The 26,280-nt window shown below is 34.1% G+C and overlaps 1 protein-coding gene across 1 annotated transcript in view; it reads right to left on the reverse strand.

Annotated features, from left to right (window-relative positions):
* Nucleotides 1-26,280, reverse strand: part of LRRIQ1 (leucine rich repeats and IQ motif containing 1) — a 210,904-nt gene that overhangs the window by 179,233 nt on the left and 5,391 nt on the right. Inside the window, exons 3-9 of the mRNA XM_039253164.1 lie at nucleotides 25,477-25,568; nucleotides 24,013-24,130; nucleotides 22,964-23,187; nucleotides 18,572-18,646; nucleotides 13,991-15,607; nucleotides 8,657-8,809; nucleotides 6,296-6,446 (exon numbers count right to left, since the gene is read on the reverse strand). Of these exons, the coding sequence (XP_039109095.1) occupies nucleotides 6,296-6,446; nucleotides 8,657-8,809; nucleotides 13,991-15,607; nucleotides 18,572-18,646; nucleotides 22,964-23,187; nucleotides 24,013-24,130; nucleotides 25,477-25,568 (2,430 nt within the window). The remainder of the gene's footprint in view (nucleotides 1-6,295; nucleotides 6,447-8,656; nucleotides 8,810-13,990; nucleotides 15,608-18,571; nucleotides 18,647-22,963; nucleotides 23,188-24,012; nucleotides 24,131-25,476; nucleotides 25,569-26,280) is intronic.

Raw genomic sequence — 26,280 nt, forward strand, 5'->3', positions numbered from 1 at the left:
AAATGAATGCTATCATTAAAGAAACATTTTTTCCAGATTAAAGTTTTCTTCAAATAACAAAGATAGAAACTTCATGAATGAGAAAAATAAAAATTATGATTTGCTCTTATACATTAACATCATACTTATTTTCATCTTTAATTAATACTTAATAAATGAAAGAGCAATTTATTCCCATTTGTCTTTCTCTCCATGTAAATATCACTAGATAATTCTTGGTGAAAGTCAGGAAACCCATTTGTTTTGCTTATTGCTGCCTCCTCACCAATATTTCAGTACTGTATTCCAGTGCCTGGAAAAGTGCTCACACGTAGTAGATGCTCAATAAACTTGCTCATTAATAAGTTTATTAATCAATAAACCTTAATATCAATACTTTTTCAGCATAGTTTTAATATAGCCCAAAAAGCAGTAATAATCTTAAATGTTAAATGCATATTTATTAGAGAAGTAGTAGAATGAGGCAAATTAAAATTAGAAACTAGAATAGACTGCTGAGTTTCAAATCCTGGTTTTATCATTTCCTAACTGTGCGATCTTAGATAATTTACTTAACCTCTCTGTGCCTCAATTATTGCCTGTGGGACGGGGAGAGGAACATTTAATAGTAACTAACTCATAGCACTTATGTGAAACGCAAATGAGTTAAATGTATAAAGCACATAAATATATGGTGGTTAAAAAAGTTATCTACTACTACATTTATCATATTGAGTTATATTTTTTCTATAAATAAAATTTGTAAAACAATTTTGTCATACAGCATGAATTTTTTTAAGTTAATTTAATTTCAGAATGTTTCTCTTAGAAAGTCAATAAAATTCAACATAAAAATGGAAGAAACCAGGAAAACTAGATTATAAACTATAATTCATCTATTTTTCATTTGCTTTGGCTATTCATTAAAAAACTAAGTCAAAAATAGTAACTCAAAATATGAAAAATGTCCCACAGATATTCAACATTCTTTCAAGGAATGTTTTTCCACATTACAATTCGAAAACAAAATGTTTTATCAATTTTACCTGAAATTTACTTATGGGAAATTTCACACAAATGAAAGCATGAAATATAATAATAATGATCAGAATAAATGTTAAAATTTAAACTGCAAATCACCCAACTTAAAATCAGTGATAAAAAATAGTACAGGAAAATAAAAAACTTCCAGAAAAAAACCCATAAAATAATTTATTTATTTTTCAAAGTTTATTTATGTATTATTGAGAGAGAGTGTGCACAAGCAGGGGAGGGACAGAGAGAGGGAGACACAGAATCCGAAGCAGGCTCCAGGCTCTGGGCTGTCAGCACAGAGCCTGACATGGGGCTCAGACCCACAAACCATGAGATCATTACCAGAGCTGAAGTTGGATGCTTAATTGACTGAGCCACCAAGGTGCCCCAAACATAAAATATTTTAGATTAATAAAAACTATAATAAAATCTCTTGTCTGATTAAAATAAATCCATATTTATGATCACCATAAAATGAGCTTACTAAATTTAAACAATTGTTATGCACATTCAAAATATGCAAAAGTAATTCCAGATCAAGGTAAAATATTCTATAATCAAAAACTGGCTGGGGCTCCTCAGTGGCTCAGTAGATTAACTGTCCACCTACAGCTCACAGTTCCTGAGCTCGAACCCCACACAGGGCTCTATGTGACAGCTCGGAGCTTCCAGCCTGCTTGATTCTGTTTCCCTCTCTTTCTGTCCCTCTCCCACTTGCTCTCTCTCTCTTTCTCTCAAATATAAATAAATATTTTTTAAACGTGCTACCAAAATAGAACCAATCATAGAAAATAACCTAAAAATATTATATAGTCGTCTTTAAATTACTCATGGCACACAATATGTTTAAGCATTAATGGCAATAGCAAAAATATATTATTAGCTTTGTACTTTCAATTTATAGAATTACATCTTAAGTTGTTACTTTTAAAAAGTATATTTTACATTGTGTTTCTATTTCTGTAATTACAGTTTAATTAGAATGGAAAACATTTAGCATAAATAATTTCAAAGGAATTGCCTTAAACAGATTGACACAGCTTCTATTCTCCTTCACTTAAATGCAGTGAAAGTTAAATAAAAATGTGCATTATTAGTTTTCTAATAAAAGGAATAAATAAAGTTGACCTTACATATTAACTACCACAATGGGTACAGCTTAGTAAAAATTAGGAACAAATTAAACTTGAAACTACAGACGTAGAATACATGGTATTTCTTCCAATTTTATTTCACCTCCTCAAGAAATATTATAGCATGGAATAGTAACCTATTAACTTATAAACACAAATCTATCTTTGTGCCCCTTCATAAGAGTTCTTACCTTCAATACATCATTGAAAGACAAAAATCTATGCTTTTCCCTTAGCTCAACCAGAATCTCTGCAAGCAGTTCCTAAAGATGAAAAACAGACTCCAACTGGTCTTCAGAAAAATCTACTTTTTCATGTATACTCTCCTCACACTCAATAAATACAGTGTTTTCATTGTGCCCAACAGACAGCAAAGATGTCTTTTACCTTGTTTGCTCTGTACTACATACAGATACCTCAAGGTCATCAATTAATACCGTGGCAGTTTCCACATAAATCATGCAGATATCCTATCCCAGGAAATCCACTGGTTACAAGAAATCTCACACAGCCCTGCTGGCAATGAAAATGAAGTGAATGGGAGTTAAAGCATCTCTTCTCACAAACAGCCCTTTTTTTTTTTTTTTGTAAAGCTTCCTTCAATGTGTGCCAATATAGCCACATACGTTATCAATGCATTTGCCTTCGTTCCAATGACAACAAAATTATTTCTGTCTTTTAAACTAAAATTTAAAAATAAAAATTGTATCAAAGTATCGCTATTTCCTTATGGAAGAAAATATAAGAAGTCCCAAAGCAGGCAGCACAAAACATAGGCAAATAAACACAGGAAAGAATATTATACATTATATTTTCAAAAGTGTGCTTTGGAATGTCTGCAAAAGCTTGCTTTGTGAAAACAACTATATTTTTCTCATATTAAAATAAAATGGAAGATGATGGTGACTGCCTAGATCTAACTCTCCCTGTATCTCCGTCAGAAATCCATAACGAGCAACAATTAAATAAACATACCCCAGCCTATCCTTCCAGTGTAAATGAAAGATGAAGAAATTACAAGATGAATTTTTTCTAAGTGGGGTATCCACCACCAATAGAATCCACCCCAAACCACACTGTTGCGGAGGGAATCCTACAGAAACTGAATAGATAAGTAAGAAATGGGGAAGCTCCAGTGGTGGGAGAACTCATGTGTTATCAACAAGGCCTCCTGCCAGAAAGAGAGTGTGAAGCATCATCCTGAGCGTGAAGACAGTGCTGGGACACCTGGGTGGCTCAGTTGGTTAAGTTAAGCATCCGACTTCAGTTCAGGTCATGATCTCGCGGTTTGTGGGTTCAAACCTTGTTTCGGGCTCTGTGCTGACAGCTCAGAGCCTGGAGCCTGCTTTGGATTCTGTGTCTCCTCCTTTTCCTGCCCCTCCCCATGCCCATGCTCTGTCTCTCTGTCTGTCTCTTTTAATAAATAAATGTTTAAAAAATTTTTTTAAAAAGACGGTGCTAACTCCAAGTATAAAAGCTGAATTACTAACGCAAATGACCATGTTCTATATGAAACAAAAACATTTATAATTGGATCAAAATATAGAAACCAAATCTTTGTTGTATACAATGACACACCTGAAACAAAGTGCTTTGAGTTGTTGTTTTTTTCAATGGCCAAGTGGGCAAATACAAACAAAATTAAGATGTTGTTAGACAAGGTAATATTTAGTCTCAAAGCATTAAAGAGACAAAAAAAGGAACTTATAAATTTCAAGGTTAAAATCCACAGTAAGGATAACACAGTTAAGAATATGAAACAGCATGGAGCAACATTCATAAAACAGAAACCAAAGGATAAATGAAAGGAAATAGACTGATTAATAACAAATACATTTATACCAGCTCAATTCCTTCACTCTACGATGGGTCAAGTAGACATAGAAGATCTACAACAAATGATTGCTAAGGAAGATCATAAAGATAAAAATGTAAACTTTATACTCCAATTAAAAAAACAATGGCCTCCTTTTCAATTACACATGAAACATTCCTGAAAATTGACCACATATTAGAAAATCACAATAAGTTCCAAAAAGCAGAAATGGTACAAAGATAAGTCTCTCACTATACAATAAAACTAAAAAGAATAACAGCAACAGCACAAAATGGTCTTACCATATAGAAATTTTAAATCTTAGGTAAAAGGTAAAATAGGTCATAAAATTGTAAAACTGATGAAAACACAGAGGTTCTGGACTAAACAGTGCTCACAGGCAAATTTATGGACCTAAGTATTTACGTTGGAGTACCTGAATGGCTAGGTCGGTTAAGCGTCCCACTCTTGGTTTTGGCTCAGGTTATGATCTCACAATTTTGTGAGTTCAAGCCATGTGTCGGGCTTTGTGCTGGCAGTGTGGAGCCTGCTTGGGATTCCACCCACTCCCCCCCTGCTCCTCTCCCACTTGCACTGTCTCTCTCTCAAATAAATAAATAAACTTTTTTAAAAAAAGTATTTATGTTAACAAGAGTGGAAAAGAATAAAATAATTGAATTAAACCCATAGAATGTGCCTGGTGCTATCTTCCTAAATTACAGATGCCTTTGCCTCAGCAATATATATTGCAGAAAATTAACCTAAAGATATAATAAAGTATGAAATGATACAGGTATCCAATTAGTTACAATGGCAAATATGGAATAATGGAAACCATCCAATGTCCATCAACCAGGAAGCAGTGGAACAAACTGAGATGCCTTTTTAAATGTAATTTGAGTAACGTAGTTTGTTTCACACATCAAAAATAAAATAGAATCAAATGGGAAAAGTGAGCTTATTTCCACTACCCCATCTACTCACACCCCCACTCCCTGAAATTTGAGCCCAGATCACATTTCCTAATGATTAGAGTATAGAGAAGGTGGAAAGGACTACCGTTTGGGAGTCCAAACATTTAAGCTATTAGTATTATTCCAGTGCAAAATGAAATTTTTTAAAATTTGTTTATTTATTTATTTTGAAAAAGAGAGTGAGTGGGTGGGGCAGAGAAAAAGGGAGAGAGAGAGAATCCCATGCAGTTTCTACACTGACAGTGCTGAGTCCAATGTGGGGCTCAAACTCACGAACCATGAGATCATAACCTGAGCTGAAACCAAGAGTGGGACACTTACCCACCTTAGCCACCCAGGTGCCCCCAGAGTAAAATTTTTATCTAGTTCCTGACTTTCTGGTAATCCTTGATTATATACTAACCATTATTATTTAAGCCTCTATCAAATCCCTTGAGAATCTCACAAGTTAAATTAAAAACAAAGAATTCAAAGCTAGCCATTAAAAAATATAATGAGATTTTTATTTTAGAGTGATCACACTGTTAACAGTCTAGAAGTAAGCTGAAGTTGAATTTCAGGAGGAAGAGGAGTGAAGCTGGATAGTAAAAAGCAAAAACACAAACAGAAACTTCCACAAACTTGACAGCCAAGGGTAAGAGCGATGAGGCAATGGTAGATGTGAATGGCAAAAGGAAGTATTTGACATAAGACAGGTGATAAATGATAGAATAAAGTACGAGAGGAAACTACAGTTATAGAAAATAGTAGGACTGGACTTAAACAAGAAAGACAGGTTCATTGCTGAGTTAAATGGATTATAAAGTATGAGGGTGGAAACAGATATAGATAAAAAAAGGGATACAGATATACAGATGGAGGGATGGAAAAGATTAGGGAGTTCAAACTGATGAATTCTTTCTTTCATGTGGTGGTAGCCTTATCTAAAAAGGAAAGGTTAGTACAAGTGATGTACATAGGCAAGGAAAAGAGTGACGACAGGGATTTTTAGGCAACAGTTATGACAGCTGCTAAGTGCAAAAAGCATTGGATTCATAAAACTATGGTGGAACCAAACTAGGGTAATATATTCTCTAGTATAGCTCAGATCACTACTGGTTATAAAAACAGGAATGGGTCAGTGAATATAGTAATTTAAGGAGCTACTAATAACTAGCCATTAGCCAGGGGTGGGAGCATACTCCCTTTATATATATTAAAAATAATTTTACTTCCTTCATCTAATGAAAATTAGACAAGCATGGCATAAATAAAATAAGCAAATTAGTAATGGTGGCCTATTCTTGAAAAGGAATAAATGAAACAAAATGTAATAATGAGAAAAAAAAGTCAATATATTCAAATTCCCTTGTTCTTACCAATTCGAGTGATTTTATTATGTGAAAGTTCAAGATTTTGGATATTAGTGCAGCCATCCAAACCATGAAAAGAAGTCAGTTGATTTTTATTAAGAAGAACAACACAGAGATTTTCTAAATTTTCACAATTGATAGTCTCAATATGGTTTTCCTAAAACAAAAAACAAATGTGATTAGTTTTATTTCAACGGCTTATTAATGAAACATTTAAAGCTTACAAAAAGAGGAAGGATGAGATATATGATCTCCAAGCAAATATCCAAATCTGACTTTTAAGACAAATATGCAGCATGTTATGGTGTCTAGATGAAAATATTAAGTAATTTAATAAATAATTAACTATTTTTATATTTATTAATAATCTTTCAAAATCCAGAACACAGAAGATCATGTAACAAAATATTTCAAGCAACCTAAATGAACAAAAGTGAACATTTGGTCATAGTTCCATTAAAACTGTTGTTTTAAAGACTTAAACAAGTTGAAATCTCCCCACTTCCTTTCCTCAGTCCGTTTTGCTCCCTTTCTCTCCAAAGAACACCAATATTGTGAATTAGGTATGCAGCTCATTTTTATGTTTATACTTTTATTATACATACATATCTCTGCAATACATAATACTGGTGTCAGTGTCAAGATCATGTGTCTAGGATATAACAGCAATTCTTTTTTTTTTTTTTTCCAAGAGAAAGCACAAAGAGGAGCCAAGGAGGGACAAAGTGAGAAAGGGAAACGGAGGATCCAAAGAGGGCTCTGTGCTGACAGCAGTGACGATGTGACAGCAGAGATGATGTGACAGCAGAGACGATGCAGGGCTCAGACTCACAAACTGTGAGATCATGTCATGACCTGAGCAGATGTCGGATGCTTAACCAACTGAGCTACTCAGGTGCCCAAACAATTCTATTTTTTAAGACCACAGAAGGATAAATGGGCTTTTAAGAATCATAAGGGTATAGTATCACAGCATCCCTCTCAAATATATTTATGAGCATAAAGCCTTTGTCTAATGGACTGAACTTAATAAGAAGCATAAGAAATCCCGAAAGTTTTAAAAGAAAATCAGATTGGTGGAAACACTGCCTGTGTGAACTGAAAAGAATGTAAGTCAAATGAAAAGAAGCCTCAAGCAACAACCCCGCGTCCCCCACCATCTTCTGTGGGGAAAAGACACGCTGAGAAAAATTCTCAGTTGTAAACAGCACTTCTTATGGAAAAAGTTGTATGTCTTCAGAATGGAGTCAAAACCCCAGTGGACAGACCCCAGAGTCCTAGAAAACTATTTTCACGGAACCGAACTGAGTCTTTATTATGGAAATGATAGGCGTTCAGCTATGGAACAGGGACTACTTATAGGGCTTCTTATTTTCTTTCATCTTGAATGGGAACGACTACTGATCAGGCCCTGTCTCACCACTGTCTGTGAGTTGGAGGAGGGGGCAGGGAACCGTGAGAGAAGATGACTTCTCATTTTATCTCACAGATCTCCGGCTTGAAAGAACTCTATCGGAGCATATCTTCTCCACTTGGATCTGATTTAGACGAGAAAATTCTGTGATTCAAGTGTAAGTCTGATGCCACAGGCGATAAGATTTGGGGTTTCTGGTACATGAATGTATTTTGCATGTGGGAATAACGTAACTCTTTAGGAGCCAAAGAGCAACTTTGATAGGCCCCAATAAACCTCACAACCCAGTATTCACAAATCCACCTCGCTTCCTTTCACACAAATTCAGACTTGGTGAGCAGGATGTCAACAGACGCTTGATAAACATTTGCAAATTGGAGATCTGTCTTTCTCTTGGGAGTGGGCTACTCTGTAAAGAAGCTCAAAATGAAAGAGACAGAGACAGACAGACAGACAGACAGACACACACACACACACACACACACACAGAAAGAAAGACTGAAATTCCAACCTCCCAAGGCACCAGATATAAAAGAAAAGGCCTTTTGGACATTCCAGCCCCAGCCTCAAATTACGTAAGAGATTCAGTCATCAAAACATAAAGCAGAAGAAATGCCCAGAAAACCCTGGCCTCAATTCGCAGCCCCCAGAACCACGAGCAAATAAAATGGTTGTTGTTTTAATTTACTAAGTAATGTCATTTGTTATGCAGCAAAAAGTAACAAAATCAATAACTACAACATCTGCAAACAGAGAGAAGTGATTTCCAGGTCATACTTCCTGATCATCTTTCCTCAATGGCTCTCACAGATTTTGGCTTTTGATCTCTTTAGACCCTGTGTTACAGGTTATTATAGAAAATATTTCTTCAAAATTATCATTTCTAAAACATAAACATAAGTCCATTTTATACTTTATTATAGGATAAATAATGAGGGGAACAGAGGACCTACCTGTGCATCAATGTGCTTCAGTTTTTTACAGTTACTCAGGCTATGCAAAGAAGTTAATCCACAGCGTCGAAGAGACAGAAATTGAAGATTTGGACACTCTGCAAGTGTGGAAAGACTACAACCTGGCAAATCTTGAAATGTAACCGTTGTAACCTATAGAATTCAAGAAAATTGGAGTGCATAATATTATATAACACTAATGAATATAAACTATATTAGCCTTGCAAAATTGTTTTTAAAAATTCATCTAAGGAGCACCTGGGTGGCTCAGTCAGTTAAGCATCCAACTTCAGCTCAGGTCATGATCTCATGATTCGTGCGTTTGAACTCCACATAGAGCTCTGTGTTGACAGATCAGAATTGACAGAATCTTGCAATGAATTCTGTGTCCCTCTCTCTACCCTTCCCCCGCTTGTACTCTGTCTCTCTCTGTCTCTCAATAACAAACGTTAAAAAATGTTTTTTATAAAAAAATAAAAATAATTCATCTAAAAAATTAAGGATATATATTGAAAATTGACTTATTAACAACTCAGTTTCAATGAAGTTATCTGGCCTCTTTTGTTCCTCAGATAGGCCAAATAATGCAATCACCCATGACCAATTCAATCAAAAATTTTTTTAATCTTTATTTTTTTGAGAGAGAGAGTGACACAGAGTGTGAGCGGGGGAGGGTCAGAGAAAGAGGGAGACACAGAATCCGAAGCAGGCTCCAGGCTCTGAGCTAGCTGTCAGCACACAGCCTGACACAGGGCTCGAATCCACGAACTGTGAGATCATGACCTGAGCTGAAGTCAGCCGCTTAACCAATTGAGCCACCCAAGCACCCCAATGACCAATTCAAATTCAAAACTAATATGTATAGAAGCAATAATATAATCATTTATTAGCTCACTCCCTGATTTTTCACCAAATTCACTTTCTGTTTGAATTATTTTGGCACTATTTTAAGGACTGTACTACATAAATGTTTAAGATGTGTGTTTGACAGTATCCTAGGGATACCTGGATAGTAACAGGAGCCACAAAATGTCATGGTATAGATTTTGTACCCAACCCTCTATGCTTCAACTATAAAAGCTCAATTATCTTCCAAAAGCAAAGAAAATTTGAGAAATTATAGAATCTGAAATAACTAGAACCATGTAATTAAATAATTTCATTTTATAAGTCCTCTGAATTATAATGGTATGAATCATTCCTTACTCATATACTCAAAGCATATAGAATCTGTGATACAACAAATCATGAATGTATTCTGTATTTCCAAACATTTTGAAGACCATATATTTATGAGATTTATCACTACTGAGATATTACTGTGGACCCAGTATTTCACAAAGCTTTTTTCTTAAGCAACTTTTCTATATTTCTGGTTTTAGTCTTTTTAACTAAGGAAAATTCACTATCAAAGAATGTACTCAACTTTGTGGTATGCATATTAAGGACTTCACTTATAGTTCTACAAGAATATGTCAGATAACAGGGATATTTTTGGATTGCTGAAAAGCACTCTACTTATTAAATTCAAGAGCTCTCACATAAGTAAAATGGCTGAAAAATAAATATAATATGTTGGTTCTTCACTATAATTGACTCCATTTACTGAAATAACTATATATGATCAATCATTTTATAGTAAGAATACTTTCACACATTTCATATCAAAAATCCTACCCAAGGCCAGGTTTCCTATGTACTAAAAAACAATTTTAATATTATTAGCTTTATAAGAAGTGTCTAGTATATATCATACTGAAAACAGAGATTCAAAAATGTTCTATTGAAATTGAAATCACTATTGTTGCAGAATAAGCTAGAAAAAGTAGAAAACTCTTAAGTACCATAATCCCTCTTCATATGGAACTTTTCCTGTGCAGTAACTTAAACTAAAAGTTTTAAATTTACATGTTTATGTAAGTGAATGGGAAGACCATATGGTCATGGAGGTATAGAGAAGGAATTAAGTCTACTCCTCATTTTAAAACTTCAGGTGAATAAGTTTCTAGTATCATAATTATTTCAGGAATTTTCAGTTATTATAATCTAAATTAACTTTTGAAGCAAATTTCTATTTTATGGTTTTTAAGAAAGAAAAATATTCATCCATTTGTGTCAAGAAAGCCACAGTACATTACCCATTTAATTTGTCCACAAAGAGAGCCTATAAATTCTGTAACTGGGAGCTAACTCCACAATAAAAAGTGAACACACAATTTTGAACTAAGCACTTAAAAACTGACAACTCCAGGGGTGTTGTCACTCCTGGGTGGCTCAGTCAGTCAGGGGTGGCATCTGACTTTGGCTTAGGACATGATCTTGCAGTTTGTGGGTTCAAGTCCGACATCAGGCTCTATGCTGACAGCTCAGAGCCTGGAGCCTGCTTCGGATTCTGTATCTACTCCTCTCTTCCCCTCCTCTGCTCTCACTCTGTCTTTCTAAATACCAAATAAACATTAAAAAAAAAAACAACAACTAAAAACTACACAACTGCAGATTTATAGTAACAAATGCTTGTCTACTTTCTAGTGTATATTATCCTGTCTGACTTCACGATATGCTGCTTACAATCACCTATGTAAACCATAAGGCATAAGGTTCTAGTTTTTATGATGTAGTCATTTCTCTAGTTTAATTTAACCACAGTAAAGAAGTGACAACTGCTCCAGTTAATGGTATTTACTTTTGAATAGGAGGCATTTTAATAATATTTCCTCCTTCCTTTTATGGAAGATTTTAAAATATCCTGATGATATACCAATTTATTATCTATCCTACCCTAGGTTTTGCCAAATATGAGATCAAAATAAATGTTTATATTAATTATGTATTGATCTATACATGATAATAATCACATAAGTAAAACTGCTTTTTGTCCCAAATATTAAGGTCAATATAGAATTAATATCCATAGGGAGTCACCACTTCATGGTCAGCCTTAAAAAGGGCAACTGAGGCATAGTGGATGTTCACTAAACGCTTCTGAAATAAATGAAGGAATAAACTGCCCTGTTGCAAAACTAAAATATACTAATAGCATTCATAGTTTCTTTCCTTAATAATGGGTCATATAAAGAATTTATTTAAATTTTTATTTATTTCTAGGAGAGAGAGAGAGAGCGTGAGCAGGGGAGGGTCAGAGAGAGAGGGAGACACAGAATCAGAAGCAGGCTCCAGGCTCTGAGCTGGCTGTCAGCACAGAGCCCAACGCAGGGCCTGAACCAACGAACCGGGAGATCATGATCTAAGCGAAAGTCGGATGCTTAACCAACTAAGCCTCCGAGGCGCCTCTCCTCAGTACGCTTCTCATTGAACAGAGCAGAGACCCACAATGGCAGGTGAGAATTCTACCACTGAACCACCAATGCTCCACACAGCAGAGCCTCACAACGAAAGAGAAGAGCACCACTGTTTCTGTTCTTGTTTTTTTAACGTTTATTTATTGAGAGATAGAGACAGAGCATGAGCAAGGGAGGGGTGGGGACGGGGCACAGAATCTGAAGCAGGCTCCAGGCTCTGAGCTGTCAGCACAGAGCCCAATGCGGGGCTTGAACCCATGAACTGCGAGTTCATGACCTGAGTGGAAGTCAGCCTCGCAGCACCATTTTTCTAACTTCACTTTATGTTAGAAGCAAGCACCCAGTGAGCATGAAACCGTCACTCGGGACTTGCTCAAACATATTCATAAGGAAAATTACCCAAAGTAAAAATTAATAGTTAATGTTATCAGTTCAGAAAGCCTACACTAGGGGGTGCCTTGGTGGCTCAGTTGGTTTAGCATCAGTCTTTGGCTCAGATTGTAGTCTCAGAGTTCGTGAGTTTAAGTCCTGTATCTGGCTCTGTGCTGACAGCTCAGAGCCTGGAGTCTGCTTTGAATTCTGTGTCTCCCTCTCTCTCTGCTCCTCCCCTGCTCGCATTCTGTCTATATCAAACACTTAAAACATTTTTTTTATTTTTAAAAAGCATGCACTAACATCTTAGGGGAAGAAAAAAATTAATAGAAGAGTTAATGAGTGATTCTATAAGTAGCTCTACAGCTCTAATGGAAATGAAAAATACAGTGCCTAGGAAGTAGAGGAACTTTAAAGTAATTCTTGTTCTTTATACTGCTTGTTCACATCCCTGAGATCTCTTTAAAGCCAACAATCTTATTATCCTATCACAGAATACCCTGCAATCTTATTTATAGCATTATGCAAATCTGTAGTAATGTATTTAACAGTGTATTTGTTTTTTTAAAGCCTTTTTGTGTACCCAAGTGAGCTCCATAAGGTCAAGATGGGTTTCTTTCTGTCAGTTCAACAATAAATATTAATTGATCATATTGAACAGATAAATATTTGCTGAGTGAATGAATTAGAAAATTCATATATATAACATGGATGTTTCTTTTCCTAGGCATCTCTCTATATCAAAAAACTAAATAAATTTTATTGAATGCATTTCAGTTTCAAGGACTAGCCAAATATATGTATTTTAATAATTAAGTCCTTTCCAGTATTATACCACTTGAAATATTTTTTTCCTGTTTTTCTACACATCTGTTATTTTCTGTCTTAATCTTGGTTGAAAATATGGTCTTTATAAACATAGAAAATTAGTTGCAGTTGATGATTATTTTAAATTTTAGTATATATGCACAATGTTTATACAGCACATGACTAAAATTCTAGAGTCTTCTATTGTAAGCCCTTCTTTTGCAGCCCTTGTCAAGTACAGAGAAATCCACTTCATTCCAAAACAAACCAATAGGTGGTGTTGTGATCAAGACTATAGCAAAGTAACTGAGTGTCAATTTTGGAATTTCCTACTCTAATTCAACACTAAATTCCCAGCTGCCTCCATTCTCAGAAGCTTAATAATGGCTACAGGAGCCCTGAACATGGCTTCAAGATATAAACTAAAACTTTTAATAGTGCTTCACTGAGGAAGAAAATGTCTTGAATAATTTTAATTGTGATCTTTTAAATATATCCCCTCTCAAATGGGAGAAATATTTCATTAGCAATTTCACTGATTAAGAGACAAAATTCTTGGGGCACTTGGGTGGCTCAGCCAGTTGAGGGTCTGACATCAGCTCATGGCTCCTGAGTTAGAGCCCCATATCTGGCTCTGTGCAGACAGCTCAGAGCCTGAAGCCTGCTTCAGACTCTGTGTCTCACTCTCTCTCTGCCCTTCCCCACTTGTGCTCTCTCTGGCTTTCTCTCAAAAATAAATATTTTAAAAAATTTTTTTCTTATACACAAAAACGCCTTCTACTGATAATTTTAAAGTTACATTTTAGAGAACCAATTGTAATTAAATATGAAAAAGTATTATCAAGTTATAAAATACCTGCTGTAAAGTATTCCAACGGCCACACTCAAGAATTTTTAATGTATTCAAAGGAGGCATTGTGTTGGCTGGGCATTTTACAGGTCTCTTTGTCCTAACAATTTTCTTTTGTTGATTTTGCTTGAAAATTTCAAACCAGGGTTTAAATGATTTTATCCAATGTAGCCTCTTTTCTTCAATAGAAGATAGAAGTGTTGGATTTGGTAAAGTACAGGTCACAATATTTTCACATTCAGCTCTATTATCATGACATTCTTCTGGGGTTTCTTTAATTTGAGACTTAAGAGAGCTTACTTCTTTAAAAATTGAGGAATTTTTTACATCAAAACCTCCCAAATCTTCACAAATAGCATTTCTACCTAAAGTATAATCTTGCTCATTTATTTTGCTTTCTATATTTATCATGGAATCACTGCTGTTAAAAATCACATCACTATTCAGAGTATCGCCTTTGGGGTTCTCCTCAGTTTCTTTGGATTTTAAATCAATTTCTTGTTCTTGTAGCATTACCTTTTTCCCTACCTCTTTAGGATTTTCTAATTTTAGTGGTTGTTGCTTCATTGAAATCACTAAAATATTATTCTCTTCATATAGTGGTCCATTCTGTTCTGATATCTCTTCTTTTTCTACTTTTTGTACCTTATTCTCTTGATTATCTTTGATTATTTTCTGTGCTTCATTGTTTTTCACCTTGTTAATTCCTTGATTATGTTCTAATATTGTTATTTGGGTGTCGTGTCTCATATTCTCATTTATGACAGGTTTCACATGTTCCCCTTTCTGTATATGAGACTTTAATTCTTGCAGCTGAAACTGTTCTTTCACATTTTCTTTTAGATCTGGGTATTCCAATTCAGTTTTTTTGTCTACACCTTCACATTTTCTTTCTTTCTTGACAATTTTTTTGAAGTGTTGTTGTTTTGCTTGGTTTTCATTTTTTACTTCCATTTCCATTTCTGCCAAAATAGCTTGGTTTGATATGGAATCTTTCAATTGCACTTTTATTGGTTCTTTTAATCCATTTTCTCTCTTATTTGATTTTTCAACTGGCCAGAGGGAAACATCTTCCCACTCCTTTGACTTTTCATCCCCTACCGTTTTGACTATATCATCCTTATTCTTTGATTTATCTTCAACAGTTGAATGTTTGGTATTATATTCACCTCTCTTCAATTCTCTACTCATTATTAACTGTTTGCCTGCATCTTCTCTTAATCTTAATTTTTCCTTGTTTATTAGTTGTTCTTTTTCTCTTCTCATGATGTTCTTTTTTTCTTCATATTCTTTTTCTCTCCTCTCCCTTTCTTCTTGCTTCTGCTTTTTTGTTTCTTCTTCTATCTTTTGTTCTTTCTCCAGTCTTTTCCGCTTTTCTTCTTCCATCTGTCGTATTTTTGCTTCTTTTTGTTTCCACTCCTGTGCTTTCCTTTTTTTACTTTCTATTTGTTCTTTTATGATTGGACCATATTTTTGGTAAGCCACAAATGCTTTACATTTAGCTTGAATTTTTACAGCTGCATTATGCTGTAGTTTTAACAAACGCATTTTTTCTTTTTCTTGTAGATCCTTAAATCTTGTTCTTTCTTCTTCCAGTTGTAAATGCAACTTTTTAATAAATTCCTAAAGTAAAGTAAGATAAATAGTAGTGTAAATTAATGATATTATTAAAATATCATCTAAAATATAGGCTGAAAACAAATAATAAAATTGAAGTCATACTGATGTTACTATAAAATTCACTTTAGAACAATAAAAACCAATTATTTTAAAGGATATAATATCTTAAAATATTTGGGAGATTTGATCGAGTTAGTAAGCTGACATTCTAACATGGCTATACTAAACCACTCAGATGTAAATTAGGGAATTCCTTGAAGATGGAAAGCATATGAAATTAGAATGACACAGAGACACAGAAAGAAAAACCACATGCCAAAACTTGCATGGGAGAAAAGGACTTTAACCTCTCCCAGGAGCACAGACACTGTAGATGCCGGGAGTTATTTGGTGAGATGATGATACCAGCAAGGCATGGTAGAGCACTCGCATAAGCGATATGGAGAACCAGCTGAGTCACACATTCATCCTTTCTCAATTACTAAGAGAGCTGACAAGCACACACTACGTTAAATGAGATTGTTTGGAGTTAAGTGAGAAAACATCATTGACACTAGTCCTATAACAAAAGTAAAGTGATCGACACAATTCGGCAACTATTTAAGACAAGCTAACACGAAGGATGTGAAACAATCAAAATATCTGAAGGAGCAGAAGGAAGAACTAGTTTCTGAGGAAAGATAGCTACTAAACTAAATAAAAATTTAAATATTTTTTAAGGAAAAACATGTTTAAATAAGAATAACTTTATATAAAAATGAAATGCAAGCACTCAAATAAAAAAATATGACTCATTCAAATAAAAAATCAAAATAGAATGACTTTAAATAGGTGTTGGCTAAAGAAAAACTTCTAAGTTAGATGTTTTTCCAAAACAACCTGCAAAACAACAGAGACATTCAGGTGTAAAGTGGATCGACACAGAGACTCCAACATGACAAGTAGGAATTACAGCTAAAGACCTGAGAAGGATTAAAGGGAAGAAAGTAATAGAAAAATAAAGGCCATAAGATAAAGGTAAGATAAAGAATGAAGCTAACTTTTCACACATAAAATAGACACACACGCCCTGATACACTCACATAGATGCAGTAATATTTCAGAACCCTAAGGAATGTAAGCCCCATGAAGGCAGCAGGTATTTCTGTTTTAACCACTGCTATCCACTCAGAAGTGCTTGGCATGCAATAAGAAATCAGTCAATTTGTGTGGATAAATACAAAAAGTGAAAAATCCCAAAGCTTAAAAAAAAAGCTTGTAAATAAGGAGTATCAAATCTACAATGAGAACACAGGCAAAAATATCTAAAAATACAATGGAGTTAGATCTTTAAATTGTTAAAACCAAATGGTAATAAGTTTGGATTCTATATCCCATGAAACAAATCATTCGATTTTAAAAGCAAAATAACAATATTTTCAAGTATGCAAAAATAAATAAAATTTGCCATCCTATAATATTTTTGACAGGTTATTTAGGCATACACATTCCAGGAAATTAAAACTGAGTCCAGAAATCAGGTGAAGACTCAGGACTCAAAGAACACTAATGATCAAAGAAACCATTAACACTTAGCACTATCTTCTACTATCTGCTTCTTTCCATCATTTCACTCAAGAAGTCAGCTGTTAGTTAGTTCACTGTCGCTCCTTTTTAGGTAATGTGCCTTTTTTCTCTGGCAGCTTTTACAACTCTCCCTCCCCTTGTCTTGATTTCAATCATTAAACTATCAAATTCCCAGATGTGGTTTTCTCTGTATTGATTCTGTATGGAATAATTAACCAACTTTGATCAATTTGCTTTTAAACTATTTCAACTATTATCTTTTCACTCACTGTTTCTGCTCCATTTTCTTTCTCCTATCCTTCAAAGAATACTATTATACACATGTTTTATCTTTTCACTATTTCTTGTAGTCTCTTCCGCCTTCCAATGTTTTGTCTTCTCTGTGCTTTAATGTGGATATTTTCCACTGACCTTGCTTCAGTTTCACTAATGCTCTCATCTGTTGAGCCAAACTGTCAAACTTATGCCCTGAATTTTTAAACTTATATACTAAACTTTCCAACTCTGTAATTTATACTTGATATTTCATTACAGATTCTAGTTCTCTTTTCTTATCTAACATGTTGCTATGGTATGATAGTTATAGGTATTTTAATGGCTCTCTTAGTCCAACGTTGGGTTACCTGTAAGTAAGCTACTATTGTCTTTTTTCTCCCCTGTCATTCATAGGTACTATATGTTCACATGCCTAACCAATTTTTTTATTTAAATATGCACAGTAGATAAAATCATTATATTTATAAATACATTATATTATAATATATTACAAATGTATTATAATATAAAACATTATCAAATCAATATTCTGCACCCTTCAATGTTACACAGTGTTAAATGTCAAATATTTATATTTTTAAAAAATGGATAGTAGAAACCTACTTTTTCAGAAGTATGATTATATGGAGAAAAGACTTGAAAGAAAGAAAAGTAGAATGTTTAGCTGGATATCAGGAATATATGAAATTTTATCTACTTCATGCTTATAATTAAAATAATTTTATATAAAACTGTGAGTTAAGTAAATTTAAACTTAATAAATGTCATTAGAATGATCTTGAATTCACAAGTATTATTTAACATTCAATTGTGTTCAAGAAATGAAGTAACTTTCATAACATCTTCAGTCATAATGAAATATTCATAATAGCATGTTTCCTAAATTTTAAAAAATTATAGAATTATAATTTTATAAAGACATGTTCACTCACTGAACCAGTTTATTTATATTTTAAGACATTATATTTCAAGGAGAATTTCTGGTGATTAATGAATTTTTAAAGTCTTAGTAAATTAAATCCTACACCAGCTAGGCAATATTATATTTAAATGTCCATTTCAAGTATAATAATTTTTTCAAGTGAAGAATGATTATTGTGGTGATTAAAAAGAAGAAATAGATACCTCATGCTGTTTAAGTTTCTCTTTCCATATTTCCTCTTCTTTATGGAGTTCATCATTCATCTTGTCCTGTTCTTGCTGAATATAAGGTAATATTGAGATATTATATTCAAATATCAAAAAAATATATGTTCATTATAATTGGTTCTTACAACCTATATTTGTAAATAAGAATTAAAGATAAAAACTCACCCAATAATTCTCTGTTAGTAGTAGTAGGATAACAACTTTAATCTCAAGTGCCTAAAGTGTCACATAAATAATACCTAAGGTTCCCATTTTGAGCACATAAGGATGTTGGAAACCTGGGAAAGTTGTTTTATTTATTTGAGTATGTTTGTTTACATAATAAAATGTATTTACTAGATATGCTGTTGGACAACATGAAAATTACAAATATTAATGTTTGTAAGATGAGTTTTGCATTATATAATATTTTTTCTCTCCTCACCATCCCATTTAACTCACATAACCCACCAATTTAGTGGATAATGGTTCTTTTGATTAGCATCTATTTTGTTAAGGTTCTAGAGAATAAACAAGATCAGTACAATGTAATCCCTTTCCTCTAAAACTTAACCTGTAGTATGGAAACACTATCATAAGTTCACATATTATCTCAAATTTAGCAGAATAAATTTATCTCAAGAGAAGACTATAAAGCATCACAGCAGAAAAGGGGTTATAACTGGAGGATAATCAAAGGTATCATGCAGAAGACTGTAGTTGAAATGACTAGGCCCTCAAGAGGTTAAACAGACATGTTAAGCATTTATTAAATGTTTTTCAACTACGAAATGACTACAGTTCTGTTTTTTGGCAAATTAAAAGGCTACATTATATAGAGTTAAAGACAGAAAGCCAGAGTCATTAAAGAGATAATAAAGTAGGTATTGAAGAAGTCCATGTAAGAATCAAGGAGAGCCTTCTGTAGATAGGGTGGCAGGAGTGAGAACAGATATAAAGACAACGTAAACATAAAATGCCATAAACTACCAACTGATTGGAAATAAAGGAAATGGGAATATTTCTTTGGCTATAATCTTACATGATGAGAATTAAGCAGAGAAATAACAAAATCCTTCTGGGGGTGCCTGGGTGGAGTCGGTTAAGTGGTCAACTCTTGATTTCCACTTAGGTCATGCTCACAGGGTTGCTGAGATGGAGCCCGGCATCCAGCTCTATGATGACAGCACTGAGCCTACTTGGGATTCTCTCTCTCTCTCTCTCTCTCTCTCTCTCTCTCTCTCCCCCTCTCTCCCTCTCCTTTTCCCTCTCAAAATAAATAAATGAATATTTTTTAAAAGATCCTCTGACAGCACTAGGGTGAATGGGCTTGTGGCATACATGACAAAAAGTAGAGAGATCAATTAAAGAGTTTAGTAAATATGCCAAGTTAGATATTAGGATACCCTGAACTATGGAGTAACAGTAAACAAGTGTGTGGATGAGAAGATGGATAATATAACTATTAGAGGGAAGAGGATAATAAAGAGAAGGAAGAATCAAAGATGGTCCTTATCATTCTAGCTTCGAGTATGATAATAGTGTAGTTCATCGAAATAACAAGGAGGAGAAGCACAATTCAGAAAGAAAGACAATGCATTCAATTTTAGACATAGTAAGTTCAGAGTGTTAAGTATACGTAGAAGAGTTATGTAGTTGACTTTCTTTTTGTTGTAAATATAGATTTGTTTCTGAACAGCCATAGCTGTGGCTGAGATTATCAAGAGAGAAAGTATTTGAAGAAAAAGAAAAGGACAAAGAAAGAAATCTTTAGTAGTACCATATTCAAGGAGAGAGACAGAGACAGAGAGGCTAAACTGGATATAAAGGAGGAATTGTCACACATATAAGAAGAGAATCAAGGCAGTATGGTCTGATCTAAGTCAAGGAAAAGAGAAATGGTCAACAATCAAAATTTTACTGGCATAAAACACTACAGAGGCCAATATAAGAACTGAAAAAGAACCTGTGAGTATGGAAATGGAGGAGTTATTGGTTGTTTTTGTCAAGAGTAGTTTCATTTAGTGGGGTGGTGGTGATACACTAGTAGGCTTAGGATTTAATGAGAGACAAGGATATAAACATAGTAAAAATAACCACTCTTTAATAAGCCTTCCTCTGGTAGGTAGGCTAAAGAGAAGCTAAAGTGAAACATATGAACAAAGGTGACCTCATAATTTTTCTTGTGTTTTGTTTCCAGAATGGGAGAAAATTGAACATGTGCATAAACACTAAGAAAAACGGAAGTTAATAGGAGTATTTCAGCATATAGAGTAAAACAAGCAAACAAAGCAGGGGTAAGTTGGAAAATGACAGAATATAGAGCAGGGCAGGGAAAACTAACCTTTAATAGAAGAAAACTTCCCTACTGAGAATGCAGCAAAGGAAAGAAAAAAAAAAAAAAAAGGTGAATATAAAAGTTGAAATAGGTTCAATCCTATTGAAACTAGAAATAAGATTAGAAAATAAAGTTTGCAACAGATACGAAAATGTCGTGTGATTACTTGCCAATAATGAGGAGGAACCCTTAAAGAAAGAGATTTACAATAGCTATTTAGCAGAATGAAATTGGAAGCTAACAAAGGACACAGAAAAGAACTACTGAAAGAAAATAAATTACATATTTAGAATCCATCATAATAAAATTATGGAACGGTCATTGGAAAAGTTTTAAGCCTCAAGGCATAAGAAAGCATACATTTAGGAATTCATTAAAATATTTTAAACTATAATTTTATGATAAAGCACAAATTACTTTTAGAATCTAAGTTAGAATCTGAGGATGAGGCCCAGGTGTTAGATCTCTTTGGTGTCATATAAGCATATAGAAGAATGCTTTGCCATTGAGGTAGTCAATCTATTTTTGTTTTAAAACAATTAAAAATGTCAATTTATCTGAACAGAATTTAAAAGTCAGATGTTTCTAAATCCTAAAACACCATTAACAATCAATAGCAATGATGCATTTAAGCACAAGACAGCAAACACTACTCCAATAACTTAAATTATATTAAAGCCGATCCTGGAATTTAAAAAAAAAAAAAAAAGGGGGGGGGCGCCTGGGTGGCTTAGTCGGTTAAGCGTCTGACTTTCGACTTTCGCTTAGGTCATTATCTCGCGGTTCGTGGGTTCGAGCCCCGCGTCGGGCTCTGTGCTGGCTGCCAGCTCAGAGCCTGGAGGGGGTTTCAGTCTGTGACTCCCTCTCTCTCTGACCCTCCCCTGCTCATGCTGTCTCTCTCTCTCTCCTAGAAATAAATAAAAAACATTTAGGGAAAAAAAAAAAAAGCTTCTGACTTTCAGAAATGACTGCTTAAAATGGTCTGTGGGAAGAAAAATGTAATGAAAGGAAAGTTAAGGATCCACAGTTCACTATTAGAAAAAGCTACAACCAAACTGGCTCTATAATATAATTGCTTTTAATTTATTTTCTATATAATCAGGAAACGCAATGTCCTCAACATGGAAGGCTAGGATACCCTGAACTGCATAAGTGACTACATGTCAATGTTCTCTACACAAAACACTCAAAACTAGTAAGTTGTGGGTAATATGGAAGTCAATTTTAGTAAGGTGAGACAGAGAAGTCAGCCCTGCCTGTTACCCACACATTCTAAGGATCCTGATGGCCAGAAAGTGGGTCCTAAAAATCCACCAGTTTTTCAATATACAACTATATACTAATATAACATTACTATGACCATATGAATTAGCTCAATATAGGAGCAAAGCACAGGACATCACCTCCATGTTTTATGTAATTGCTATATATCAGACCACATAGTAAGGACATTTCATGATCAAGAAAATTATGTTGCCTTCTTCCATGATTAGAAGGGTATGGAAAACAAGTTTATGTTCTAAGTATCAGCTTTTCTAGGACAACCTTTGTAGCTTCATAGACCCAGGAGACCCCTAAGATCCAAAGCAGCATCTGAAATTCCAATCAATTTCAGTGAAAACTAATCAAGAAGTCTGTGGTAAATATTGTTACCACAGTCAATTGCTTCAACTATCAGAAGTACCTTAAACCCACAGAACAGGGTACCTGGATGGCTCAGTTGGTTAGGGTCCAACTTCTGCTCAGGACATGACCTCAGAGCCCATGAGTTCGACCCCCACATCGAGCTCTCTGCTGTCAGGACAGAGCCCACTTCAGATCGTCTGTCCCCCTCTCTTTATGCCTCTCTCCCCTTCTTTCCCTCTCTTTCAAAGATAAATATTTTAAAAAATATTTTCTAATGTCATTTGATCCAAAAAGTAAAATTCTTAAAAAAAAAAAAAAATACACATAACGTAGCTCAACCAACACCACAACCTTACTATTCAAAAGTAGTTACTGATTCAAAAAATGTATAAAAAACAAAAACAAAAATTAAAAAAAATCTTTACCTTGTGAATATTCTCTAATTTCTTCTTTTCAACTTCAAATTGTTTCATCCAGCAATGTCTCTTTTCTTCTTCTTCTTGAAATTGCTTTTCTTCTCTATCTCTTTGAGCTTTGAGAGTTTCTTTCTCTTGGTCTTCCAGTTCTTTCTGTTTGTCTTGCCAAGCTTCAAAAGACTGCCTACATCTTTCTTCCACTTCACAGTATCCAAAATTTATATCAGTATCATCTGTATTTGTGAAGAGAAATATTATTATCATTATTATTATTATTATTGTTGTTATTATAAAAATCATACCTTTCGGTGTGCCTGGGTGGTTCAGTCAGTTGATTTCAACTCCTGATTTCAACTCAGATCATGATCCCAGAGTTGTGGGATTGAGCCCCACACTGGGCTCTGGGTTGGGCATGGAGCCTGCTTAAGATTCTCTCTCCCTCTCTCCTTCTGCCCCTCCTCAGCTTGCTTGCACTCTCTCTTTCACTCAAAAAAAAAAAAAAAAAATCACCAGAAAAAAACTCTCAAAACTGATTTAATGTAAAGTATAAGAGTAATTTTGAAATGAAGAAATAATGTCAGTGTATTACCAACATGTTAATATGCAAAAAATGCATTCTTAAACATAAACATACATAAAAGGTCTACTGCAGTCATATACAAGTAAGTTCCATTACTGTCCATTAAGAAATTACATAACTTGGCTTAAACTATACCACAAAACTTAATATAAAAACATAATATATGTGTGTGTGCTGTATGTAAAGGATACTCAAGGAACACAGTCAAAAGACACTTAAAAATCCATGGCTGAGTATATGTATTTCAGCCAGCTATACAGATGGAAATTTTTAAATATATTTAAATGAAGTTAATTTGGGAGGTATAAAAAAACTATGAAAATATGAAATTAAATAAGTACAGTAAAGCATAATAATTTTCAAATATCAGGATTGTATTTTTCTAAATGTCAAAAGAAACCTGTCTAATATTTTTGTCAGGTAATTATGGTAAATCACATTAAAATGATCAAAGCTGCCACTGAGCAGTTCAGCCCACCTGGCAAAACATGTTCATCCACAGGCAAATCATGAGGACCAGGCTCAGGAATACAATCAGGACTGCCACAGTGGGTTTTGCTCCTCAGAAATTCTTCTTTTTCTATTTCAGATAACATCTAACAGGTTAAAAGAGTGCCAACAATTAAAGAAAGAGTCAAGCAATCACTTTAATAATGTATCAATTATTTATATCCACATATCTAGAACTTTATTTACTTTGAATTTCTCTCAAATACAACTCTATAGCACACTAAAAATGTTTTTCTCAGGCAAACAGACTATATTTTACCCTCCTTGTTTTTCAGAATTCTAATGTCTCTCTGATATTTATCCACACTCTTCAGTTAAACTGCTTGAAAATCTATGGAATGAATAAGTCATAGAAATAAAAGGTATAGCATTGGGAATGCAGTTGATGATATACAGCCTGTTATGGTAAGAGACGGTAGCTACATTTGTGGTGAGCATAGCATGACTTGTAGAGATGTTTTATTACTATGTTGTGCACCTGAAACTAATGTAATACTGTGTGTTAACTATACTCAAATGAAAACAAACAAAAAAAAAAGCTTGAAAATCATTTCCAAGTATTTCTACTAATGTTTTGTTACTAATATATTTCTATATTCCTTACTTACAGTGATTGCTCACATATACAAACTGCTGATATATTCAGTACATCTAAACAACAGAACTATTTTCTACTTTAACCTGAATAATGCAGAAGTCATAACATTGATGCATACTGTTGCATAATTAGACTTGTACCATAATCTAGCTGGAAAGATACAGGGTATCTATTTCGATGAAGTAACAGTATGATAATTCAAAATTAATATTTCAAGTTTGTTACCAAAAAAGAGAGCCAAGAGACATTTATATATAAGCAACTTTCAAATTATCCTAAACATCATAGGACCAGGAGAAGAATTAGGTAAAATTCGAGATAGTTGGGTAAAATGAGAAGTAAATATGAGTCCAAGATGCTGAACCTCAGAAGAAACTTTCTCAAATGCATGGCTCTCCTTTAATCATTTCTTTAAGAATGTTTTTATCTTATCTTTTTTTTTAATTAACATAAGATATTCTATTTTTAAATTTTCCATAGGGTATGTAAAGTCTCTACTTGACCATAGTACATTCCTAAGCAAGGTAATTAACATTATATTCATTGTTTTCCTTGGAGTTTTTAGGGAAAAAATAATCACACAATATAGTTAAATTTCCAAGTACCGATGGTTCAAACAACTATTTCTATTATTTTTAAAGATTGAAATAAGACTTGTTGTCTATTTTATGCCAGAGGAAAGCACAAAACTAAAAATGATTTGCTTAAAAATAATTATTTCTTAAATTTTTAATCAGTGAGCTTTAAATCAATGAACTAGCATCCTTCATAAGAGGGAAAGGTAAATTTCTAACTGTAACATTGAGTACTTTCAGTCAAATATTGATCATATACCTTTATTAATTGTTCCGGATTTTCTTTATGTTCAGCTGATAATTTTATCCTTAAATACATATGATTATTAGAAGCCACTCCATAACTACAGTCTAGAGAAAGAAAACAATGTTATAGCTTTAAATATTAGAGCAAGGCAAAACATGGTAAAATCTCAAACCCTTTCATCATCTTTTAATCTCAAATTCTATCACAGTATATTCTTTTTTGAAATGTTTGTTTTGGGAGAGGGACAGAGAGTGTGTGCATGAGTGGGGGAGAGGCAGAGTGATGGGGAGAGAAAGAATCTCAAGCAGGCTCCAGGCTGTCAGTGCAGAGCCTGACACAGGGCTTGATCTCAGGAACCACGATATCATGACCTGAGCAGAAATCAAGGGTGAGATGCTTAACCAACTGAGCTATCTAGGAACCCCTATCAGTGACTTGATCAGTGATTCAAAACAATAGGAAAATAATGAAAAATAAAGAACAGAGGAAATCTGTGATCTGTCCTAAAAATAAAAGTAACAAGTTTATAAAGCATTCTCCTGATCACCTTTCATATTCTATACTGAAGTTTTTTCCCACGTACACAGAACAATGCTGCTTGATACTGCAGCGACACCTTAATTAGAAATTAACAAAGGTTCGAAATAAGTCAGGCAGAGAAGGACAAATATCATATGTTTGCACGTATAGGAGGATTAGGAGGAACTTGACGGAGGAACAAGGGGGAGAAGAAGGGCGGAAATGGTGGGGGAAAGAGAGAGAGGCAAACCATGAGAGACTCTTGAATGCTGACAAAAACTGAGGACTGATGGATGT

This window comes from Hyaena hyaena, unplaced genomic scaffold (assembly GCF_003009895.1).
Source record: "Hyaena hyaena isolate Hyena2069 unplaced genomic scaffold, ASM300989v1 scaffold_442, whole genome shotgun sequence".
In the NCBI taxonomy this organism is placed as follows: domain Eukaryota; kingdom Metazoa; phylum Chordata; class Mammalia; order Carnivora; family Hyaenidae; genus Hyaena; species Hyaena hyaena.